At 41.4% G+C, this 20,407-nt stretch overlaps 1 protein-coding gene across 1 annotated transcript in view; it reads right to left on the bottom strand.

The window, feature by feature from the left end:
- The window catches only part of malrd1 (MAM and LDL receptor class A domain containing 1), a gene marked incomplete at its 5' end in the record, with an annotated part of 101,539 nt that overhangs the window by 79,199 nt on the left and 1,933 nt on the right, over window positions 1–20,407 (bottom strand). Inside the window, 7 exons of the mRNA XM_083778384.1 lie at window positions 6,356–6,723; window positions 8,169–8,274; window positions 9,514–9,666; window positions 9,864–9,995; window positions 15,660–15,756; window positions 19,028–19,192; window positions 19,291–19,379. Of these exons, the coding sequence (XP_083634510.1) occupies window positions 6,356–6,723; window positions 8,169–8,274; window positions 9,514–9,666; window positions 9,864–9,995; window positions 15,660–15,756; window positions 19,028–19,192; window positions 19,291–19,379 (1,110 nt within the window). The remainder of the gene's footprint in view (window positions 1–6,355; window positions 6,724–8,168; window positions 8,275–9,513; window positions 9,667–9,863; window positions 9,996–15,659; window positions 15,757–19,027; window positions 19,193–19,290; window positions 19,380–20,407) is intronic.

The following is a 20,407-nucleotide window of genomic DNA, read 5'->3' on the forward strand; positions in this document are numbered from 1 at the left end:
CTAAGGTATATTGGTTAACTCTGTTATACTCTGACTTTTACTCATCATAGCCTAAATGGTTTTTATATCCATTTCTGTAAAGTTACAAGCCCTCTGCTTCTATTCTGGTAGAGAGTATTTATGGTACTTAGATTACTTTCTAGAGTATTTATTCAGTTCCGGTGCTCCAGAGCTCTCTCTAGCTCTAGCTCTCAAGCTATCGATCCTAAGCTATTGTTTATTGATATTTATACAGTCCTATACAGTCCTATACAGTCCTTACATAGTATCATTATTTTAAAGATGGATTCCATTTAAAATTATCCATCATTTTGGTCCAATCTTGCCTCCTTTAACGAGTTTTAAGCCTAATTTCTATTAGCAGCTCCGAAAAGAAAAACAACCAGGCCTATTAATTCACTTCCTCAAATTCACTTGACACACACAAGGAGGATCAGACGAGCAATTTTTTTGAGCATGGAGTTTTCTTGTGATCAGTGTTCGCCATTGTATCGGAATGCATGTCATCAGATTTCGACGGACAAGCGACTTTTTTATTTTGGGGTCCGTGAACGGCTCACGGCTCAACAGTAGTGAACACTTCATGGACCTCTCACGGATCTGTGGACAAGCGATCGACGCATGGGGTTTGACAAGCCTGGCTTGTCCAGGGTCGGAACGCTCCTCCACAGAACCAACCCTCCTCCCGGCTGTCTCTCTACTGCTGGCTCCTTCTTCCTCCGGACAGTGATTGTCTGCTTCGGTTACGATACAAGTTAAGTAAATCAATGCTTGATGTCTTTCTCTGTCTTTCTTTAGATTATACTGTCATTATAATTCTTCCCCTGATAACGCCTCGAGCAGCGAGGCATTCATTTTAGCTTATCAACTTAAGACAAAGTAGCGGAACTTTTTATCATGTCATAAATTATTTTAGCATGGTCTGTTTGTGAATCGTAACTACTTTCCAGCACTCGGTGTAGAACGATCGCTTCATTGTGTGCGGGAAATGTATATATAATATTTATTCTTGCTTTCTCCTCCGAGTCGACACGGAGCGATCAATGCAAGGGTAAATTTTCTACCTTATAACGATCCATAAACAGACTGGTGTTCATTCACATGCTTTTCCCAGTACTTAACACTAATTCATTCATTCAATTTTTTTAACATCCCAAAACAATATAAGATTATTAATACCATAATTAAATTTGACTATTTAATTCCCATTGTTTTTAAATTAATAATAGCTCTTTTTAAATCCATTAGTGTCTGTGTGTGGTTGAAAGGACACTCCCTACTTTAGAGGGTGCTGTTATCTCTGGAATGTCAGTGGGAGGCGTGGGGGTGTGTGTGAATCCTGTGCCGGTGGTGTGTATATTGTGTGTGTGTGCGTATGCGTGTGTGTGTGCGTGCATGTTTCTCCCTCCCAGTCTTAGTGCACGTGTGTGTGTGCTTGTCCAATTATTAGGTGCTAGGAAGGGTCCCAAGTTTGTTTTGTTCAATTTATGAATGGTCACAACATCCTATCTTGACCATGACCATTCAACAGTGTAAACTCTTAGTTATTCTCCCTTTAGAATGTTTTCCCCTTAAAGGATCATTTCACCATTTTCCAAAGCGAACAGATCACACTGTTCTTTGATATCTCTCTCTCTCTCTCTGTGTTTGCATGTGTGCGTGAGTTCTACATTTAATATTACATTATTAAGAAATATAGGATCAAGACGACAATTACTGTCAGACTCCGATTCCACCATTTCTCAAGTATAGCCTCCATTCTACCAAAACCCAACTAAATAACATTTAATATTTCATTTTTACGTTAGGTAAACTTCCCAGTATTATTAATTTATTTATTTAAATGTATTTATTTTATTGACATTTATTTTTACATTTTTATTTTTTATTTATTTTTATTTTTATTTTATTTTTCATTAAAAAAAGGAAAGGAAATATTTTAATTTTGATTTTAATTTTGAAATATTTTAATTTCAGTTTCAGTTTCAGTTTCAGTTTCAATTTTAATTTTAATTTTAGATTTTCGCTTTTGATTTTAAATTGAATTAATTTTATTTATTTTTTTAATTTGAATTCTTTATGTTGACAATTCAGGTGCTATAGTCTATAGTACTAACAACAAACAAAAAAACAAACAAACAGATGTCACAGTTAGTCTTGATATCTCACTCAATTAGTTAAAACAAGTGATTATTATTCTATTTTTATTTGTACTTTCTTAAAGTCCAGTGTACAGACTTCATGTGTCAAACTGTTCACTGTGGTAACAGAATACTTTATCTTTCTCTTTGCCCTCTATCCTTGGTCATTCGGAGACGTGCTCTCCCTCCCTATACTGTTGAATTCCTGGAGCGCTACTAGATTTCACAGTACAACCCGTTTTCATTTTCTCTGTGATTCTCACATTTATTGTTTACTTAGAATAGTAGCACAACTAGTTTATCAGTAAATTAGTGTGCCAATTTAGGGGTGAATAGATCAGTCTGTTCATCCAGGCCTTCAGAATAATCAGTTATTCCTGAAAGCAATCATAACATGTGAACGATCAGTCGTTTACATACTTTACAAAACATGTGTATTGATCAGTCAATCACATACTTTTAATCCCCCAGAATAATCAGTTATTTCTGGGAGGCATACAGTTTATCAGTAAATTAGTGTGCTAATTTAGGGGTGAATAGATCAGTCTGTTCATCCAGGCCTTCAGAATAATCAGTTATTCCTGAAAGCAATCATAACATGTGAACGATCAGTCGTTTACATACTTTACAAAACATGTGTATTGATCAGTCAACCACATACTTTTAATCCCCCAGAATAATCAGTTATTTCTGGGAGGCATACAGTTTATCAGTAAATTAGTGTGCTAATTTAGGGGTGAATAGATCAGTCTGTTCATCCAGGCCTTCAGAATAATCAGTTATTCCTGAAAGCAATCATAACATGTGAACGATCAGTCGTTTACATACTTTACAAAACATGTGTATTGATCAGTCAACCACATACTTTTAACTACCCCAGAATAATCAGTTATTTCTGGGAGGCATACAGCTCTCTACCAGCTAAGACATCATTTTGTGCATAACATGTGAACGTTCAGTCGTTTACATACTTTAACATGTGTCGTTCGGATTCAACGGTCGTCAGACCATAAAAAGTGCATTTTTACGGAACGCTCAGGAGAAATATAAATATCTATATAAATATTGGTTATTTTGATAAAGACCAGGCCCTCAGGAGAAATATGAATATGTATATATATATATATTTTTTAAGATACCTTTCTCTTTCTGCCTTTCATCTGCCCAGTGCACATGCGCAGGTGTTAGAACCAGTTTGAAGTGTTTGTCAGAATTATTATTTTATTGTATTATTTTATGTTTTATTTTTATTTTTTTCATTTCATTCACCAGTTTGTTCTTTGTTTTATCTGTTTTATCTCCAGATACGGACTTCTGTGCGGGTCGTGTTCAAGGGACAAACCGACGGAATTTCGACTTCCACAAAATACGAGGGAGATTGTTCGGCTGGTCTGACTTCTCTTCATTTGTCTGATTGCTCTGTTGATTGTGGACGTCGACATTCCATCCTTGTACAAGGTTTGACACTTGATCCCGACCCAACTCAGAACCGTCTGAATTCACTATGGTTAGGCCCAACCCCCAGAACAGTTTGCCCTAATCAGTTGCCCATAGATTTCCCATATGGAACAAATTTATTCCACTCACGTTTCACCAGACATTTTTTGTTTTCGTTTCACCATTTTTTTGTTTTCATGTTGTATGTGGTTTATTGAATGTTTTTCTTTTCTGTTTGCTAATATCTGCTTCCCAAGACATGTTCCCCTAATATTCCCTTCTCCCCACAATTAAATAAATATTAGGTAATTTTGATTTGATTTGATTTAATATTTACTGTTATAACCATTCCATTTCATCATAAGATCTGAGAGCCCATTACATAGATTATTTGAACTGATTTATCCCATCTTTGGGACCATCTAAATTTCATTCCATTATAATTCATTATCCCACCTCATCATATTTTGATTATTTTAAATTTCATATTGGATTCATATTTCCCCTATATTGGAATATCCCCCCTGTAAACAGTTAACTTTATTTTCCCCATAACATAACCTATTATCCCAGAACCACCCCTTTCACCTTAAATTGAGTTTAATAAATAGGAACACCTACCTCTCCATTTAATTTTTTTTGGTTTTTATCATCATGAGTTTAATTGGACTAGGCATTAATCTCCCCGGAATCACTTGATTCTATATTTTGACCTTTATATGGTACTAAGGGACTCCCAAAGACATTGTTGCGACATCGCGCTGGAGCGCATGAATAATATCACCATCGGAATACCCCGTTTCCCCTCTCCAAGCTCTTGAACCATGTGACGCCATATCAGTATCGCCCACATGGCGGTTTGCAGAGAATGTATCTGTGAACCTGTCATTAGGGGGGGGGGGGGGGGAAGGGGCGAAGAATCGGCTCCGACAACGAGCCAGAAGAACTCTCGCAGATTCAGTTCTGACAACGAACTGATGGCGAACCAGAAGAACTGCTCTAAAAATGAACACTCATGTGGTCAAAATGACACATCTCGCCGGCCAGGCCTTGGCTGCAACGGTTTGCTGGGTTGGTTGCCAATCCCGAAGATATCATCATCATCAAGAAAGAAAAGCCATTCTTTCTCGTTCCCAAAGTACCATCTAAATAAGGATTTTATGCCTAGTAAAGTTGAAATCATTGTGTTTTTTTTGTTTTCATTGTTCCTGTTGCCATTCTGTTCCTGTTTAATTCATTGTTAAAGTAAAGTTTCCCCTGAGGATTTGATATTGTCAAAGGTCACATGACCATTCGCCCACAAAATGCGATGGAGTTGATAGATATATTTGGTCTAGTTTGTGGGTGAATGCTCTTTTGACCTTTTGACCTTTTAATCTAATTGCCCTGTGACTGACATTTGATGTCCGGTTGTCCCACTGACTTTAAAATAGTATGGTTCTGAGTCTCGATAGTAATACTTTTCCCTAGCCAGCGTTGGTAGATAAGAATTGTTTTGTTTTCGTTGGCCAAAACACCCAGCCTCTGTGTTTTTGCCCTTGAAAGTTAGTATTCGCTCTAACAGACTGGTAAACTGCACTCAATGACGTTCTGCCTTGTCACCTGATTCCACTAACTGATATTCATATCAGGACTATCTCTGCCCCGTGAGATATTTTCTGTATGCAATATTCAGTGACGTCTTGCATTATCTGTCCATTTGTTAACAAATATGTTTTTTAACCTTGTTGTTCAACACATTGTCCGTTGTATTGATTACGGTATGCTATATCAACCATGTTTAATTGAACATGGTCAGAGATCGTTGTGAAACGCTGTCCGGATGACATGTCTTCTTCTCTCCCGGAACAATGGTGAATATATCTGATCGAACCTCCCTCTAAGTTCTGCTTGTCTGAGTTCTCTTTCTTGTGTCCGTCAATTCATTCTAAGGTATATTGGTTAACTCTGTTATACTCTGACTTTTACTCATCATAGCCTAAATGGTTTTTATATCCATTTCTGTAAAGTTACAAGCCCTCTGCTTCTATTCTGGTAGAGAGTATTTATGGTACTTAGATTACTTTCTAGAGTATTTATTCAGTTCCGGTGCTCCAGAGCTCTCTCTAGCTCTAGCTCTCAAGCTATCGATCCTAAGCTATTGTTTATTGATATTTATACAGTCCTATACAGTCCTATACAGTCCTTACATAGTATCATTATTTTAAAGATGGATTCCATTTAAAATTATCCATCACATGATATTGTAAAACAACCTGCAGCGAATGCCATTAATGGACTGATTGAGGTACAATAGATTCAGGGGTTCTCAATGTTTTTGGCTGGGGGGGACCCCTGGAAATGTTCAATAACCTTAATAATAGAGAAAATACATAATAAAATACTGAAACCAGATATAATCATTAAGGAAAGTAAAAAAATGTGTGTACTATGTAAACTCTCAATTTCCATTTTATAGCCAATCAGTTGCATTTTTTTTAATAATCTGGGGACCCGCCAATATAATTTCAGGACCCCCAGGTTGAGAACCCCATGCAATAGATTATAGCAGTGGAATACATCTAAAATCCAGAGGGCCGGGCAGAGGCGGTCCTCCCATAATTAAAACTGAGCTGTAGTGTACGCCCAGAAAGTTATTATAAGTAGGGGGCCCACAGCAACTCTTGCACCCAGGCACTTTTTATTATATAGTAAGGTTCGGAAATGGACATTTCACTTATGTTCACACGCACAATGAAAAACTGAAACATCATCGGTCGTGTAAAAACCAGACTCACAACATCCCTCTTCGTCCGAGCCGTCCCCACAGTCGTCCACTAGGTCACACAGCTGCAGGTGCTCGACGCACGCTCGGCTGCGCGCGCAGTGGAAGTCGGTGGTGGGACTGGAGCACGTCTCCCTCGGCGGGGGCATGGAGCAGTTCTGGAAGGTGACGTCGTCCAGGGCGGAGACTCCGTCGAACACGCCGAGGCTCAGCTTGGCCACGGAGATCTGGAATGGCCGCGTGATGCGGCCCAGCTGGACCGTGACCTGGTTCCACCGAGGGCCTTGGTTATAGAAGGTTCTCCACAGCACAGTGACGTTGGCTCCGGCAGTGTGCAGGTACATGTCAGCGGCTCCAACAGATATGCCGGCATTATAGTGCCTGAGGGGGAAAGCGATGCATTTTACTTTAGAGTGTGTGCAATTTACTTCCATGATTTCAATGATTCCTTCGTTGTGTATACACATGTATACAAGTTGACATTACACATGAGGGGTTTTGCTTGCCGCCCCACATCCGAAACGGTTGAGAAATGACAGAGTTACCGTGTGGGGGTCCCTCTACTCTACTGTACCCTTACTGTACTGCATGTACTGTCACTCTACTGGCACACCCGAAAGCATCATGATATATACAGTTAATATGTGCGTGTGTTAGGTTGCGCACATGGTGAAAAACAACCATGCTATTTTCGTGCTCAGACGCACCCAGCCAGCTACCCAGCCAGCCACACACACAGCTCCGTAACTCAAAAGTAGAGGAAAGAGAGCTAGAGAGCAATGGTGGGAGAGAGAAAATTTAAAACTTGAAGTGGGACATTCTGCACAATGTATACTTTTTACTTGTGATACTTTTGTGGAACATTCTGATGCCAGTACCTTACTCAAGTACATTTTAAATTCCGGACTTTTACTTGTAACAGAGTATTTCTATATTGCAGTATTGATTATTTCACTTAAAGTGAAAAGATGTAGTACTTTTCCCCCTACATACTTTTGTGTGATGCTGTAGTTCAGTGTAGTATGAAAAAGTAGGGCGTTCATTTATGAAAAAAATTAAAAATCACACCAGTGTGAAGTAAGTGGTGCAACTCCGTGTGTGTGTGTGTGGGGGGGGGGGGGGGGGGGAGAGTTCCAGACCCACAGGAACGCATCCAGGGTGCCGGAGAAATGACAGAGCTACCGTGTGGGGGTCCCTCTACTGGCCCTCTACTGTACTGTCACTGTACTATACTGGCACACCCGAAATCACCATATATACAGTTAATATGTGCGTGTGTGTTGCGCACAGGTGGTGAAAAACAACCATGCTGTTTTCGTGCTCAGACGCACCCAGCCAGCTACCCAGGCAGGCAGCCACCCAGGCAGGCAGCCACCGACAGTCACTTAAGGAAGTGGTTTTTGATGATGACGATAACTGGGGGGAGGGATGGGGTGAGGGAGAAAAAAATAAATAAATGGTATGTTCAAACTGTACTGAAATTGTTGAAACCTATTACCAATAAACATATATTAAAAAAAAAAATAACACCAACAGTAATATGTCAAATATACATGGTTGTTGTTTTTGTATGTCTGTACTCAATTATTATTGTTATTTTTTATATTGTTGTAATGATGACGATAACTGTGGGGGGAGGGATGGGGTGAGGGAGAAAATGAAAAAAAATAAAAGTTCAAACTGTACTACATTGTTGAAACCTACTACCAATAAACATATATTAAAAACAGTTTGAATATGTAGCTAAGAGTTGTCTGCCTGACATCGACTATGAGGGGGAAAAGGAAGACAGGAAGGAAGGAGCCAGCATTTGTCTGCATCCCCACCAGAAGGTCATGGTGCATCCAGAGGCAGACTCTTTGAACAGGGGTCCACGGAGCACAGCCCTCGGGTACAGGCTGCTACTGTTCTTCAGCACAAACATGAAGTGGCCTGCAATGAAAGAACAGGCTGTCATTATTCACACCCCATGTGACACACACAGTGAGTTTTTATGTTTGCATATATATTTAAAACAGCATCTACTGTATACTGATGTAGGTGGCAGAGAACTTGAACAAATTTAAGAGGGGAGGGTGTTGTCGTTGAAACAGCTGAGTCACACAGGCATAAAATACTGATTCCTGGCGAAAAGAAAGTTAGACCAAGTTTCAGGTGGGTGGTTTTAATATAGTAGGTGGTGGTAGCCGTTGATTGACTCTTACAGCTGAGAAAGCAAATCTCTGTGCCGTGTTCTGCTTTTAAAAACTGCAGACTTTTCCCCCTATACTATTCTTTTCATCTGAAAACGAATTATTGAAAAACTATAATTGTTTAATATTTTTAATAATTCAGACAGCACATCCTCCTATAGTTCTTGTTTCATCACTTTTGATACGGGCGGCTACAACTGCAGATGGCAGGTGATGTAATTTTGTGCGAGAGACAGAGAGAGAGAGATACAGAGTATGTGTGTTACTTTATGTGCATGTGTAAACCACCCGCAGTGTTGAAAAGTAAGTAAATATTTGAGGTAACTTTACTAGAGTATTTCCAATTTTCAATAAACTAATAATTACTTCTACTCCACTACATCTCAGAGATTTTTTTAAATCTACTCTAGATTTGTTATTATTACAAAACATTGATAAATCTCTTTAGCCTTACTTTGACCATTTGGCTTCGGCTATTTTCAAAAGATTTCTATACATATGGAACTTGCGAAACGGGACATTCTGTATAGTGAGTACTTTTACTTTTGGTACTTTAAGTATATTGTGTGTGTGTGTGTTGGGGCACCCTCACCCAGTGACCCACACACACACACCGTTATACCCATATTATGAGGAGCCCATTCAAATTCTAAGAGATTATGCATACCTTTTTAATAGAGAAATTTGAGCTTTTCCAAAGTCAGTCAAATATAATTGCCTCTCCCCCCTCCCCCCCCCCCTCAGACTTGGTCTAAGGGCCGATTCATACTCCTATTTTACCGCTGTAGTGCCGAAATGATTTCGGCTCGTCAGAAATTTTCAGTAGCACCAAAGAGCCGACTTTAGGACAGTACCCGCCCCCTTCCCGAACCTCAAATGACGTCACATTGTAGGCTATGAATCGGCCCTTACTCTTGACTTGGACTCTTTAGGTGGACTCGACTACAACACCAGTGTGTACACATGCATTTCTCTATACCCTCTGTGCTGTTAGTAGAGTGGTCCAGAGGTGGTGGGTGGCCCTGGTAGTCTGGAGGGACCTCCACCGATGATCCTCGGACCCAGTCGAAGCCATCCCCCAGAGTGAACTCATACCAGCCACAGGAGTCGCCCTCAAAGTCGCAATAAGACGCTGAATTGAAAAACAAAACAAAAGGGATTGGCATTTAAGATAGTCAAAGGGGCAGTGCCTTCAATAGCCACAGCCACAATACTGGAGCGACAAGGGTCTCGGACCCCGCACGCTAGATTGCTGGAACCTGAACTGAAGGCAGAAAGGGGTTTAGGAGGGCGGCCGGTGTGTGTGTTACTGGGAAACAAGGGTCTTACGGCAGTGGGCTTCATCCTCTGCGTGGGGACACTGCGGGGTGAAGTCACACACTTTGCTTTCCTCGACACACTCCCCACTGCCACAGGTGAACCACGATGGGGGACACGCAGCAACATTGGGTACAGTCCTCTCTGACAGCATTAAAGAAAGAGAAAATTAGTACATTCACTCAAGTACTGTACTTAAGAACAAAGTTGAGGTACTTTTACTTTACTTAAGTAGGCCTATGCAAGACTTTACTTTACTTTTTGATGCCAATCCTTTTGTACTTTCATTCAAGCCTTTTTCTTGTTTTAACAGAGTATTTCTACATGACATTACTACTTTCACTTAAGTAAAACAATCGGTTTACTTCTTTCACCACTAAAAACAAACAAAAGAATCACTCAAGTAACACAAATAACAATTTAAGTGCACACAAAGGACTTGAGCAGCTCTGTTGCGGGGGCTCTTTAATCAGCCAAAGCTGTTTAATAGGCCTTCTACGGTTACAGTGCTTATCATCGATTTCGATGTGCTTAGTGATTAGTGATTAGTGATTAGTTTTTCATTAGGGAGGCACACAGGGGAAATCACAGCGGGCTAATAAAAGTGATCTGGGCTGAAATCTCGGATATGTGTCACAGAAGAATAAGTACCGCACATGGACATATGTTTGATGTGGTTTAACCAGGAGGTGGTGACAAATGACATGGCAGCGTTTTAGATCAATAGCCTTTCAAATGAACTGAATGTCTGTAGGAATGACCGCGTTAGTGGCTGGAGAAACAGTACAGAGGCATTGGTAAAGGTTAACCAATGGCATGTTTATTCACCAAAGGAGCACTACCAACTGGCATAAATGCAGGAAGCTCTCTACTCCCAGCACAGACTTCAGTTCACTGGCAAAATGGCAGCCTTTTATACCCAGCTGGATCTAATGAGAATGGACTATCCCATTTACAGGGGTAGGGGTGTCTTCAAATGAGAGCATACAATAAAAACATATAAATAAATAACCTTAAACCATACAAATGTTACAAGTTTCTGTGAACTACATGAACTATACAAGTTATATAATAAGTTCTTCACACTACAACATAAATAATCAATCACAACAGCACATCTTAACCCCCCCTGCTATCCTGACATGGTCCAGCCCAATCCTTACTGAAACACATCACAGGCAATTGTTAGCCTTCAATCAGACCTCAACAATAGAACTCCACATTATTGCACTTCCCAAACATATTGCATCTATAACCCACATTGCACTTGCTCCTCATGTTTTTTTTTTTTTTTCTCATTCAATTTTTTATTTGTTTTCTGAACAAGAACACATAAGTCATTTTACAATTAACAGTATACAAAATTGAACTCAAAACATTCACTCTCACACGCATACTCGTGTGCACGCACGCACACGCATACACACACACACACACAGACACACACACACACACACACACACACACAAAAACCCGCTCCTCATGTTTGTTAATCACCAAGCATTTCCCCAGGTGCAAAATACAACTGTGCAAGTTAATAAAGTGCCAATATGCGGTTGCGCAGCCGCAGCCGCAGCCGCAGCCACACACACACACACACACACACACACACACACACACACACACACACACACACACACACACACACACACACACACACACACACACACACACACACACACACACACACACACACACACACACACACACACACACACACACACACACACACACACACACACACACACACACACACACACACACACACACACACACACACACACACACACAGTACAGGGATCCCCTGGGGACCCCCACACGGTAACTCTGTCATTTATCGACCATTTCAGACGCAGGGTGGCTTGCCGGAACCGGGCCGGCACCCTGGCCGCGTTCCTGTGGGTCTGGAACTTCAGAAAATCTATATAAATACATAAGTCGGAATCCCCCTATACTGCTGTCTGATTTTGCCCAGCAGACTGACCAGAATCAAATGTAACAAAGTAAAGTAGGCCGAGCAAGGTCAGGCAAATACTAGTAGACCAAGAAAATGTGACTGAGAATGTCAGTTAGATAAGACAGATAGTGATGTATAGTATGTTGGCCTGTTCCGCACACGCACACGCACACACACAGTCACACAGTCACACAGTCACACACACACACACACACACACACACACACACACACACACACACACACACACACACACACACACACACACACACACACACACACACACACACACACACACACACACACACACACACACACACACACACACACACACACACACACACACACACTGATTTATGGCAGATGGATCTGAAGAAGATATGTTTCGTGCCAGACTTTAAAAAAATTGAATACATTTCAGTTCGTCCTAGTTCTGTCATATTTCATACCGTATCCATATAATTATCTCTCGTTATTAATGGCTAGAATGCCATTATTTGTGACAAAGCACTTAATCTGAATCCATTTCTGTTGTGAGGCCATATTTTTCCGCCACAGATGTACAGGTGAATTGGCGGAAAGAATGAATCAATTAAACCAGTAAGACGCCTGAGGGCGAGGTCACTCACTGGCCATATATGGAGCGTGTCTTGTCCCCCTTTCCTTTGTGTACTCTCCATATATATTTTTTAAATATAATATAAAAATTATAATTATGTACAAATTATATACATACATGCCAGACAAATGAAGGGAATAAGCCGAGAAGACGAGCTAGCCTCTTGTTGTCTGCTGTTTGAACTGGAAGTAAAAGTGGCAGCCACAGATCTGTTGTGTCCATTGGATCTGTGTTTTTATCAGAATTAATGTTTTATCAAGCCCTGAACATCGCACTTAATTGTCTGAGGCATAAACCGACTATAGTCCACGTGCACGTGCGTGTGAACGGACGATTGCGGATTTTGTCTGTATTCCATGGATCCTAGCGGTGGCTAGGATGATAAAGACAGGTGAAAAATATTATTAAAAAACCCTCTGGATTAACTGGTTCAGACCTAGCCCTGGTCCAGTGCTTACAGCGAGTCTCTCACTGACGCCCTATGGGAGTCCCTTCCGCAGCTCTCTAGCAACTTTATCACTCCCGCGCAAGGGTTTACTATTCCCAGCAAATAAACAAAACAACGTAACTACTCACCAACACAAAGCCTGCTAGACCTTGGTAAAAGTCTATTCTCTCAGGTCCCCAGCTTCTCTCTAAAATGCACTTTGTTCCATTATAATAACGCAATGTACCCTGAATGTACCGGACATAGTCATTTTAGAGAGAAGCTGGGGACCTGAGACGCTTCCCAGCTTCGAGAATAGACTTTTACCAAGGTCTAGCAGGCTGTGTCGGTGAGTAGTTACGTTGTTTTGTTTATTTGCTGGGAATTTGCGAGAGCTGCGGAAGGGACTCCCACAGGCCGTCAGTGAGAGACTCGCTGTAAGCACTGGACCAGTAGCCTGGTTAATAAACCAGACTAATATCGCACGGATCCGCGGGATATTAGTCTGGGGAGGCTCAGCTTGGATTTCATTTCCAGGGAAACATTTTCTCTTTGACGCAATTGGTCAGAGCTACTGTCAGTCAAAGGTCTCAAGCATTGAACGTCACTGTACCAAAGCCCGCCCATATTGCATACCGTGTCCCTATTGGGCGCACACGTTTTCGTGTGTAGAAAATGGGCGTACAATTGAGCCTCTCCAGACCGAAATCCGCCGGTAGGCAATTTTGTTTTGCCAACGGCTGATTCGGTCTGGTTTATTAACCAGGCTACTGGACCAGGGCTAGTTCAGACCGTACGATGTGTGGGCACGTCATATAAGCAATCCAACCGATGGGGTGCTAGGACGTGTGTACACGTGTGTGCACGTCCTAGCGCATTTTCAATTATATGAAACGAGAGAAGAATATTCTGATTTATTTTTTACTTTTTTTTTTTTAGTTGGCGTCCAAGGCCACCATACTCTTTGTTCATCCGTGGTTTTGATCAGATAAAGCTCCTTTGAATGTAATTGAGAGAGAGAGAGAGAGAGAGAGAGAGAGAGGGAGAGAGAGAGAGAGAGAGAGAGAGAGACGCACACACAAAGACAGGGAGGCAGAGAACAGAAGCATTGGGCATTTCACAGTATAGTCCATGTGTGATTCCAGGCCTTTCTGACACGGTGTGGTGATCAGCAGTTATCAAGCGCTCTCTTAATGAGGCGAGGCACGATCCAGTTACTCCACCATCAGGAGCCCAGGGCAGATGGAAGCAGAGGGACAGGGGTGACATTGAACTGACCCTCGCCCATACTTGGACATGCCAAATTATTCCTGGTGAAACTCCCAACAGCCCGGAGCCAAGCAGTACGGAGGACCAGTCCAGTTTTCTGGACATTATTTAAACAGATACTGTGCCCTCTATTGTCCGCTCACTGCAACGTATACGGTATAAGGGCTCCATGGGGAGACTAGTGTACCTGTAAGACCAGTCGACCCAGGACCCATGGACCTCATCCTGTCAGATGAGTAATGGGGAGGCGTTGAAGCGCACACACTAAAGACACTGTGGTGTCTGCTTTGAGGCCGAGACTCAATGAATTGTCGTGTTAAAGAAAACCTGTCCGAAATGCCAAGGAGACGGCGCTAGTTCAACGGCGGGCCAGTGGAACAGAAATGTAGCACATTGATCGCCGGGGCTGTAGACAGCATTTGTATAGAGCACGTCAATAAGCCTAGCAGCACTGGCTGCCTGTCTGAGGACTGTGTGCTCTGTGTCCAACGCCGTTACAACGTGTATTCGTACGTGCTGATTTGGAGTCGTCACATAGGCCTTGTTTTCAGAAACAGACCAAGATTGGCCCACGTTTTGAAAGCAAGGGGCACTAGCCCGCCAGTGCCTGGCTTTTGAAATTACGTCATATGGCAGCCAAGTCTATGGACTTTATGTTTTTGTCCAGAGTATACTTTTACTGTAAATCTAATGGCAGCCAAGTCTATGGACTTTATGTTTTTGTCCAGAGTATACTTTTAATGTAAATCTAATGGCAGCCAAGTCTATGGACTTTTACTTTTAGTTTAGAGTACTTTTAACATAAATCTAATGACAGCCAAGTCTATGGACTTTTAATGTTTGTTTGAGGCACTGACGTGATGACGCAAGACTCCATGTGGCCAATATAAATACATCTTGTGACTGATTTCGTTTTATACAATAGCACACTGCATTTATTTCTCGTACGGTATATAGTGGCGGTTAATCTACAATGAATTTTATAGCAAAAGGCCGATGCACGCCTCAAAAGGCTGGTGACAGGTGCGTAGGGCAAAGAAGAGGACTGGCACAGTCAAACACCAAAAATTTTGCTCTTTATTTCTCTCTAACTCTTTATTTCGGCCGCTTAGACCTTCATCAGGACAGATAATGTCCTGATAAAAGTCTAAGCGACCGAAACTTCGACCTAATAAAGAGCAAAATCTTGTGTCTGACCCTTTTTAAATCTACAATGAATGAAAGTGACTCTGCCACATACAGTATGTGCACTAGGCTTCTAAAAGTCAAAATGCATCATCATACATCACATTCGGTGCTCAGCCAATCAAATCATCACAAAAGTTATTCCGGCAATTCACTTTTCTCCCCACATTTATCTTCAATAATTCAATAATTGATTGGCTGAGCAAAGTACATATTATGTACTTTGCTCAGCCAATCAAATCATCGCTATGGGGTGATCAGCCAATCAAAAGCAAATTTCTGTGTTCACACAAACCCGGAAAGTTGGGCATCTGGTTTTCTAGTTTCAATGGGTTTATAATTGTGACATTACCAGGTACAGCCACACAGCCTCGACTGAAGGACAGGTCATCAATAGCCAAGATCTCTGAAGGATGGCTATCAGCAGCTAGCTCCCCTCGAATCACCACCTAGTAAAAACACAGTATTCACACTTTTATCCTCTTGCATGGCCATCTTTTTGTGTATGCAATGCATGAGTGTATGTGTGAAGTGAGTATACGGTATGCGTGTTGTTTGTGTGTGAAGGCTCAGTAAGCATCAAACTGAACCCTCTAGTGTTACAGTGGTTCTCAAAGTGGGGTCCAGCCAGGGACCATCCAGGGGTACAAATGTAGATATAATAGCTTCAAAATCTGTTTAACCACTTTAATCATATAGATCTGCCATTTCTGAGGGGCGCTATATTCAGCTATTAGTGTAGATTTTCGGCGTACAAACATTACATTCCCATTGGCAATGAATGGAGAATGTACGTCATATGTGGACGAGCATGATGTACGATGATAAGAGCGCCCCTCACTTCACACGGGTGTGATTTTTTTTAACAGATTAAAAGACCCCTATGCAAATATTGTATGGGGGTCTCCTGTACAAAATATTTTCAGATGGGTGTATATTCATTTGCTGGTCCTCGATATGAAAAGGTTTGAGAACCACACTGCTCTAAGGGAAGCGTAGCTGCCATATTATGATGCCTCTGCTTCAGTTTGAGGCTAATAATGTATGTGAGCTGCCCAGACTAAAGTCCACAGTGTTATCTGCTTCCGTGCAGTTTCACAGATCCACATTTATGGCTGATCAACAAATTAATCACCGTAGTTATATGCAGTGGTGTAAAGTAACTAAGTTTCTTAGTAACTAAGAATGCTTTTATTTCTAGTACTTTTGGTATAATGCCTACTTTAACTACATTTTATACCAATAATAATAATAATAAACCTTTATTTATATAGCACCTTTCAAAACGAGGTTACAAAGTGCTTTACAGAAAAATAACAAATGCAGTGCACACCATAAACAACAGTTGACAATAATAAAAATAAAGAACAGGCAATGTACAGAAATGCAGTAGGACATAAGAACAATAGGGAATGTTAAAAACCGTTTAGGTGTTAAAAGCAGCTTTATAAAAGTGAGTTTTTAGGAGGGATTTGAAGCAATACTTTTACAAAAAGAGTATTTCCGCATTGCAGTAATAATCCACCACTGGTATAGCCTACTAAGCTTGTAATAAATAAAACAGACGTATGGGGCAAAGGAGCCATTCCAAAATCCATCCGTCGACCTTAGTGAGAAGGGAGGAGAAAAATAGCTAGCATCTATTAAATATAAATAGTCATTTTCACTCTCAAGAAAAGTCTCTCCACTGAATGATGCCAATGCAGCCCCCGTGCTGGAGAGACAGAGGGAGACCCTAATCCACAGCAATGACCACCATCACAATACAGACTGGTCTTAATCACTTAAAAGAAGAAGAAGAAAAAAACTGCCTTAACCAAATAAAAGGTGAATGAAATTAAAGTATTAATCACACTCTCTTGAGTATAGTTAGTGTGGTTGCCCAACACAGTGGTTCCCAAACGTTTTAGCCTGTGACGCAAAACAGAAATAAGACATTGTCCATAGCAGATCTACAAGCTCACAACGTGTCGCTTCGCACCGCGTTGTGAGCTTGTAGATCGTCCATCTTCAGTACTTCTTAAATATTTGTTCTAATTTATGGAACTTCTTAGATATTACTTTTATTTCTTCATATAGAACTATATGAAACACGTATGAAATACATGAACAAACATGTAACGACGTTACGTGTTTGTAACTTGAATTCATATTTCATATGAAACCTAAAGAACACCTAAACCAGTTACTGGTTAATCTCTCAAGAACAGATTCCGAGCTGTGCTACTGAATCTGTCAGCAGGATCATTCAGAACGCGTATACATTGTTGCCAGTGGGAACGAAAGCATAGGCACCCAACAGGAACTGCCAGTGGTCCACGGTCCACCATTTGAAAACCCATGGTCTATATACAGGTGAATTCTGTACCTAGTTTCTACATGTGTGTTTGATTTGGCTTTCATGCATTAAAACCGGGAAAGCAGATATACAAGCTCATAGCATGTCACTTCCTGACATGCTGCGAGCTTGTACATCTGCTATTTTGGAACATTTTTGAAAATCTTGAAAGTGTGAGAACTACTGATTTAGAAGGCCTCAGGTCTTAATGGTACGTGAATTACTTTCATTTGATGGTTAGGCTACCAGCTCTCATCCAGCGGTACCCTCAAAATCACTTTCCTCTCCTGAAAGTGTAGCTTAATGACATGACATGAATAACTTAATTATATCCTTAATGTTCTTTCAATTCCAGTTAGAATATACTATGCATAATTATACAACAATTTGAATTACACTCAGAAAGACTGAAGTGATATGAGGACAGGTCATTTGGAACTTAATGTTCTGTCCTTACACTTAAGGCTGAAAATCAGTCACCATTACAATGAGGTTTGGAATTAGTGCTGAATTAACGGACGTGGGAGTGAATGTTAGGATGGAGTTGACTTCTACGCATCCCAGGCAACAAGCAGCCATATTATGAAACTGTGCTGGCTAAGCCCAGTGGCAGATGGCTGCAGTAGAGAGGGGTTGAGGGGTGAGGGAGGGGTGAAGGTGCACACTAAGGGGTGAGACACAGACTCTGTCTAAGGATATGGAAAGAACACTAACAGCAGGATTCATCCCTGCCAGATGGCCTCAGAACATCGCTGTCCAGATGGCCTCAGAAAAGTAAACACAGAGTCATGGCACATAAGTGTCCATTGTCTTTTACCTACCTGCCACTAATTCATAAGTACTTTTACACTACTATCCAACGCTCATGGGCTTTGCGCTTAAAGTGTCCACCCTGACACTGAGAGGTTGGGGTTCGATGCCCGGCCGGGTCGTACCAAAGACTAGTTAAAATGGGAGCCAATGCCTCCCTGCTTGGCAAACAGCATCAGGGGTTGGATCGGGGGTAAGTCCCTGCGTCATACTAGCATCATGCTCAGGGGGTGTACTTGTACGTCAAGCTGCCTCACGCTACAGAAACAGAATAGGCTCCTGCCCTATGGGCCTCATGGCTCAGCAAAGCATACTTATTCAAAGCACTTTGTTTTAATGTACTGTCTGTACGTGCATTACTTCACCCATTCACGCATCAACGCAGCAGAGGCGACCATGCAAGGGCAAGCAGCAACCTGCTCACCTGGACACTGGCGGAACAACTCGGTACCGGGCTGGGGGGGGGATTGACCACACGATCAGGCCCCGCCCCACAGACAGACACAAATTAAATTTGCACAACGTAGCCTGCAGCCTGGAACTAAAACACTAAAACAATAACGCGTTCATACCTGAAATTGATCATTGCTGTGAAACCGTATTGCTGTCCTCTGCCACAGTTCCATCCGTGGTGGTTCTATGTGTTCCCACACCACTCCTCTCTGACCCTCAGGGCGGGATTCAATCAGGATCTGAAGAGCTCCACGTTTTGCCCCGACATGATGGTAGAAACTCATCTGTTCCGTCGCAGAAAACAAACCACAGTTATCAATTATTGTCAGTTGTTTAGTTTTTTTGGGGGGGGGAGAGTTCATTCAAAAAGGTGTTCATTTACCTGGCAGGTCTGTGACGGCAGGAAGACAGGACTCTGCAGGTCTGCCTCGGTTCTCTCTCCAGTATCAGGCGAAAGCACAAGAAAGTGCGCTGTGAGGGAGAGAATTGTGTGTGCGTGTTTGTTCAGTGTGTTGAATGCATTAAAGTAGTAGTTCACCCCAAAAATGACAGATTTTCTATCAATTACACACCTCATGAAACCTTGAATTCATGGAGATGAATTCAAGGAATTGTTTTTGTCGCATTCCTGAGCCGATAATTTGATGACCGGGTCATCGGTCAGTAGGAGACTCAGAGACTCATGTAATGGGGTGTGAAATCTTGTTTGTGGTGAACTACTCCTTTAAAGGATAAGGACGGTAACATTACATAGATATGACACATAATTGTCTCTGTCGGGAGGAAACCTCATATGTCCAAAACTGTTACTTAGGGCAGTGGTTTTCAACCAGTGGCCCGTCGACCACCAGTGGTCCTTGAGGGGGTTCCAGGTGGTCCCCTGCTAAATGATAGAGAGCTGGTAACCAAATGGACCCTTATAGTTCTTTAACTCTTGAGAGCGTAAAATGGAACCATAAGGGTCCATTCATTTGGTTTCATTTTACGCTCTCAAGAGTTAAATTATTGATATTGTTATTGTATCCGCATTAGTTAATTTACAATAAGTCTACACAATTAGAGAATGTAAAAAATAATTGTTATTTTGATCAACATCTGCCTGTTAACTCTTCTAATGGTACTGTACCAACATCAATACAGCATGGAATTCACAAAATCTTATCAACAAATAACAAAATATTCTTTCGTTTTTGGCCCGAGAGGCAAAATCTCATCAAATGGTGGTCAGTGGCTCAAATGCTGAATAAATGATGGGCCTTGATATGAAAACGGTTGAAAACCACTGAAGTAGGGCGTTCATTTGTGAAGAAACACAGGCTTTCTGCCCCAACAAGAAAGACAAAAGATGATTTCTTCAGGATAAAGAAGTAGCTAGAGAAGTGCCAGATGTTCAGCAGCTGACCACCAAACAAACATTATAGTCATTGACTTACAGTACTTTAATCAGAGTAAGATAGATACTTTATTTGTCCATGTGGAAATTCCTTTTGTGCCAAGCA

Source organism: Protomyctophum parallelum (assembly GCF_964188405.1).
Source record: "Protomyctophum parallelum genome assembly, chromosome: 12".
NCBI classification, from domain to species: Eukaryota; Metazoa; Chordata; class Actinopteri; order Myctophiformes; family Myctophidae; genus Protomyctophum; species Protomyctophum parallelum.